Here is a 6,000-nt window from a genome sequence, read left to right on the forward strand (position 1 = left end):
TAACAGTTGAGATTGAGTCTATGAAAGTGTGCCTTGCATTTGCCTGAACATACTGAGAACATTTTGACGTTTTGGGAGAAGGGCAGAGATTAATGCCTGGGCTTAAACACCCACTCCAGGAAGTATTTTGCAGCGTAAGACGAGGTCTGCATCAGAGTTTAGTGCATCCTTTAAAAATGCTTTCTTTGTGAAGCTAATTTGTTGGGTCAATTCTCAGAAGTTCATTAACTAATGCTATCTAACCTTTCTGAACAGGGAGAAGAGCGGTGAGAAGCTACAATTCAGAAGTAATGCAAAGTATAACCCCTTGTGACTTCTGTGAAAGTGATTGCGGTCTTTGCCACCGAGATGGTTCTCCAGCCTTGCTTCAGCACTCTTCGTTGGCCTCCTTGTTCTGCGTGCTGTTTGTCCTTCATGTAAACTTACTCTGCAGTTGGGTGCTGTAAAAGGAAACAGATTATGTTTTGCATTTAAGGTTTCCATAAATTATCCAAAGAAAACGTTATGTTCAGATACCAGCCTGTCTTTAGTGATTACAGTGACCAAACTCCTGCTGCGTTCAGGGAGAGCTGGGCTGGCCCATACAGTAAATTTCTGGCTGTGCCAGAAAACTTCTTTACGTGTCTGCTGGAAAAACTTTCCAAGTGTTAGTTTCATACTGAAGTTATTTTCTAAAGAAGCATAGAGTTACTGAGAAAGCTGTCTGAGAGAATACAAACCTAGCTCCGTGTTCCCACCCCCTTTTTAGCTCGGCTTTCAATTGGGCTTGTTTTTTAGGGATATATGTTAGTTTACCGTGCTTTTCTGAAACACTCTCTGCTTCTCCATTGGGGTGTTGGTAAGCAGAGCGCTGGGAGCTTGGTATCAGAACTCGCTTTGTTCTGTTCTGCAAACGTGACACTTAACATTAATATTGAATTTTGCTGTATGCTCTCACGGGGAATAATATGAAAAATAAAAGGAGCTGGCTTCAGAGCAGATCCAAGAGCCAAAAAATGCTGCATTCACAAACTGCTGACCACTCCAGAAAATTGTCAGTCTTTTTTTATCACAACAGAGAAGCTAGGTGGATTTTTTGCCAATTCATAAGCTAATCATGTTTGAAAATAAGGCCGTGGGATGTTCTCGTGCATTTTACTCCAAAAGCCTTTTACTGTAAATGTTATCAAAGATGGGGTCTGTGTTTGAGACTTCATTTTTCTAGGGTTATTCTGAAACAAACCTAATTCTCTTTCCATGTGAGAATGCTGATGTCCCCTGGCATATTTATGGCTAGCTGAAGGTTGCTTTGATCCTTTTCTGGTTTTTGGAAGTCTTCTAGAAGTGTCACTCTGGGGCGTCATTTACGTCTGGCGTTTGCAGTGTCGTCTTGTCAACGGTGTAAGTGGCATAACCCTAAACAGCTGCTTAGTGCTCTCTGCGCCATGCCAGCTGGGTGGCCCTGAATGCCCTCTGTGCACGCAGCTCCTGTTGTTGGCTGGCGGGAGAGGCTTTTAGGAGGTGTGGGCTGCACGTGCATTCAGTCTGGCAAAACAATTGACGCGCTTGCTTAACTTTAAGCACATCCTTGTATACTGAAATGCTTTGCTGAAGCGGAGGAGAGGGACAGGGAAGAGCAGCAGGCGCTTCTACACCCAAACCTGCGCTTTGCACATGGGGAGAATTATAGGTCTCTACAAATGTGGGAACGTGTGAGCTTGGAAGCTCTTCCCTCCTGAGCAAGTGTATGAACCTCTTCCCTAGCTGGTAGCTGATTTATCCTTCTTGAACACTGCCTGTGATACCTAATGCTTACTTCTTTTTGAGAAGGAAGCCGAGCTGATAACATTCCTAGTTGCTAAAATGAAGTTAATAGCTGTCATGCCGACTAACAGAAGTAGAAATTTTAAGGCTATTGATTCCCTTTCTTTCATCCCTTTTTGAGACGGAGTGTGTACGTGTGCACATGTAATAATATGGCGGTCACTTTCCTTGAGCAATTTCAAATTTTTATTCAAATTTTGCTACTGCTTAAAATGTATATTTTTGTACTTTATGCTCATCTATACTTTTGTTCACAAAGGAAATTAGTGGATAGTAGCATGGGAAGAGGTCTGAACTTCCCAAAGTGGGTGCTTTCTAATACTGAGGTATAGGTTTCTAACTGCAAAACTAGTTTAGGTGGGGTTATTTGTTTTACTTTAGCTGTATTTAGAATTAAAAATGTTTTTCACAACCTTGGGGTTCTGTTCTGTCTCTTTGGCAGAGCTTAGGCCTGGTTCTGTGTAGTCAGTTCATGCTTTTCACTTGTCTTTGGTGCACTTTGGATCTAGCCCCTTGAATAGTTGATCAGTGCCTTAAACATGAGTGCCTGTGCTGCTCTGACCCACGTGAAGTAATACTGTATTTATTGAAAGCCAAAGCACTACTTAGTCAATAGGATGCAGGATCTGACCCTCTGTAAGTCATGTCCTTGGTTACACGGGTCCAAACCTAGTATAAACCAAGATATAAACTGAAACACATCTTTGTGTCTCAAATCCTTTACGCATGTATGGGAGCATAGATTGAATTGTGCCAAGTGTAAGACCTAGAAAACAGTCACGCTCTAAACTGGGATGTGTTTTGCTGTGGGTTTGATTTCTTGGTGACCTATGGAAGCAGGTCTTCTTTGGCCTTTGGGGACAGCACCCTTAACATGTCACTTGCCTCCCTTTAATATAATTTCAAGAACCCAAAGCTTACATACTTTCAGTGTTTATTATATGTAGAGTTGCAGTTTTTATTATATGTAGAGTTTCTAGGGGGACATCGATACCTGATTAATCTTAGGATAAAAAGACTTATTTTCTAGACAAAGTGTACTGGATATAAACTACTCCTTTGCAGTAGATAGTAGGAATAAATTAGTTTTATTTTGCAGGCAGTCCCAGCTTCCTGAATATCCTCCAGAAAAATGGATTTAAGCTGCTCAGCCTAATTTCAGACAGTGCAGCTTTTATTAGTATTCCCTTACATTTGGTTTTGAGACAAACAACACATGTTTTTAAATGACTCTTGGCTGCCTTGCACACCCTACTAAGAAGCATCAGTAATAATGCACCATGTCATGGAAATTGTTGGAGTCAGTGAACAAACATCCTCTTTTATTTTACTTTTTTCTATACCTGCATCATTACAGACATCCAAATCTGCCTCTGTACTAAGCTATTTTAAAGGAGCAGTGTACATTGTATGACTATAAACAAATGTTTATACACCGGGTGGCCTTTAACATTCCTACACTGATGCCTTCAGTCACTTTGCGGTTGCGGCTAGTGCTTTGAATCAGTTGCAGAGGATAAATTTTGTATTGCGTGTTGGCAGTGAATGGAACAGAGGAAAGGGAATATTATGTGGTATAGTGACTTTTTTTGTTTTCCTCATCCTTATATAGGAACCTTTACACAAATGTTCAGCATACATATTTTTCCATTGCTCTGTAAAGTCAGTTTTTGATGTTAGAGGGATCATGCCAGGAAGTCTTCTAGCAAAAAATCTTTAGGAACAAGGTCTTTAAGGAGCTTTAAGGAGTGGTGCTAAAAGCAGTCAGGAAAAGGTATTTTTGTGATGAAGTCTTCATGTTGCATTGCCTGAACATTTCTGTGTGGTTTCTTTGAAATCTGAGTATTCTCCCTGTGCCCTTCTCAACCACATGCCATCAATGGACGTGGTCTGTGCAGGGCCATTAATATGCTGTTAAATCAGTAAGAAATAGTCATTTGTTTAGGACTGAGTTTAAACCAAAGCCATAATGCATTTTAAAGCATGTCCCCCCAAAATTCTGCCTTTGCTGTCATCCGTGATCTTAGCCGAGGTTGTGTCTACAGGTTTCTCTGTGGGTATCATCTAGAAACCCTCCATACCGAAAGCTGTTGTACAGAACAGGGATCGAGTGCTGCCCAACGGGTTTACAGCACCTGGGAGTCAGTATGCTGGGCCAGCTCCATGGCTGGTTTGGTTCCCAGCGTGGCACCGCCGTGCTCCCGTTTCCTTCACAAGCTGGAGCTTGTGGCTTGTGCACATCAATGGCATGTGATGATAGAAGGGGGAAGTGGCCGGACTGGTGTAGGAGAAACGGAAGACCCAAGGTCCAACGTTACGTGCCTTGAAAGTCACTGTTGAAAACTAAACCTAGGATTAAAAAATTGGGCTTAACCAAATTTCAATATATTATCCTGGGAATATTTCCCCAAATGTGTTGTTCAAGTTGGTATGAATATGGACAGTATTTGGTTAAAGCAGATTCCTGTAGAAAGCATATGTATATACATAGCCATTGTATAGGCTCCAGTATCCTACAGTGTGTAATGTATGTGCAATTAAAAACATACAAGATCTTCACAAAGTGCCCAAACCAACAACATTGTGTGATGTTCTGTTTTTCAAAATATACAGTTAAGTTTTTAGGAAAGCTTAAATTTGGAAAGCAACTGGTACCTAATGGCATATTTTTTCTATCATCTCAAAGACTAAGCAAGAGTATTCAATTTTCATTCTAATGGCCAATAATATTTCTTATAGCCTTCTACCATAAATCTTTATGCAGTGAACCATATTTATGTGTTTAGTCCTCTAAATACATAGAAGATATTGAAATCAGATGTTCTCACTAGTAATTTATCCATAAAATATAACAGCAGTTACGTGATCAGGTCTTTTGAGTTATTATTAGATTCTCCTTTTTCTGATGTCAAAATATTTGACTTCAGTGTTGTTTCTTATTCAGTTCATTGTATTTTTGTGTGCCACTTGGAAATACCGTTGCACTAATGCTATTCTGTGCAATAAAGTCTGACAGTGTGCTGTATTAGATCAATCCAGTGATTATTTTTCCTAATGGATAGCTCATTATTTTGAGATGTGTATTGGCATTAATTGCTTATGTGCTACATTTGAGTCAACAGAACTCCAGTGTTAAGATTTCTCTTTAATTTCAAATCATACATTTTATTTCTGTGTTTCTTAGTGGTTACCCTAAAGCTTCATCAGCCTTGCTCAGATCTTACGATGTTATATTAAGAATTGATTTTTTTGTTGTGGTTTTTAGTATTGTTAGGTTGGGTGGGATACTAATATGAGGAAGAAAATACAAAACACTGGCTCAAAGGAAGTATCATATAAGCAGGTGTCATGTGCCATACATTAGCTGTCCTACTGGCTATTGCGTCTCTTCTTTTTCCATGTCAGGCCTTAAGCAATTTGAACTAACATTCTTGGCTGCCTTGAGACGTAAGTCAGATACTCACTTTGATCTAGTTTAGGATCATCATACGCATTTCCACTTTTGATCAAATCAGAAATGGTAGAAAAAGAATGCTTTTATGAGCTGTTTTGAGCAAACAGAGGTGAACTAACATGCCAGCTATGCAAATTGCTTCTGTCCTTTCAAATAAACAAGTGTTAAGGAACTAGACTGTTTCACAGAATTTTGGAAAATTGTCATTGATTTATTTTTCTTCAAATAAAGTTTGCAATAGCTATTTTTAAATTCTATTAAAGATGACTTTTAATAATACATGTCTAGTGTTTGCTTGTTTAACAATACAGCCACCTGTAGTCTACTGTGTCGACCACTGCCCATCCTCAGCATGTCTTCGAGGCTGCCTCACCTGTGTTTTAAAGCTCATACTTTTAAGCGATGTGATGGTGACTTCCATGGTCCGCCTGCTGACCATGACTTTACAGATCATTGTTTGGGACTTTTCTGACTAGGGGTCACCACATTTTAAAAGCATATAATTTTAGTCAACATGAAGTTGTTGCATGCTTTGCTCTTAACGTCAACAGAAGTAGTATACCTAAGATGATGTGATGAACTCAGTTAAGGCAGGGCCTTTGTGGTCATGGAGAACCTCAGGAACTGTACTTTCTGTGAACAGGAGCAAACCTTTCAGGTGTAGAATTTATTGTATGTGGCCTGAAGTGGCAGTAAAAGAGCTCCAAGTAATCTTTATACTGAAGTATTTTATAAAAAAATCT

The 6,000-nt window shown here is 39.6% G+C and overlaps 1 protein-coding gene across 1 annotated transcript in view; it reads left to right on the forward strand.

The window, feature by feature from the left end:
• CD109 (CD109 molecule) overlaps positions 1-5,514 on the forward strand; it is a 90,541-nt gene extending 85,027 nt beyond the window's left edge. The window contains exon 33 of the mRNA XM_054821848.1: positions 256-5,514. Coding sequence (XP_054677823.1) covers positions 256-446 — 191 coding nt within the window. The 3' untranslated portion in view covers positions 447-5,514. The remainder of the gene's footprint in view (positions 1-255) is intronic.
• The last annotated feature ends 486 nt before the right edge of the window (positions 5,515-6,000 follow it).

This window comes from Grus americana, chromosome 3, assembly GCF_028858705.1.
Source record: "Grus americana isolate bGruAme1 chromosome 3, bGruAme1.mat, whole genome shotgun sequence".
NCBI classification, from domain to species: domain Eukaryota; kingdom Metazoa; phylum Chordata; class Aves; order Gruiformes; family Gruidae; genus Grus; species Grus americana.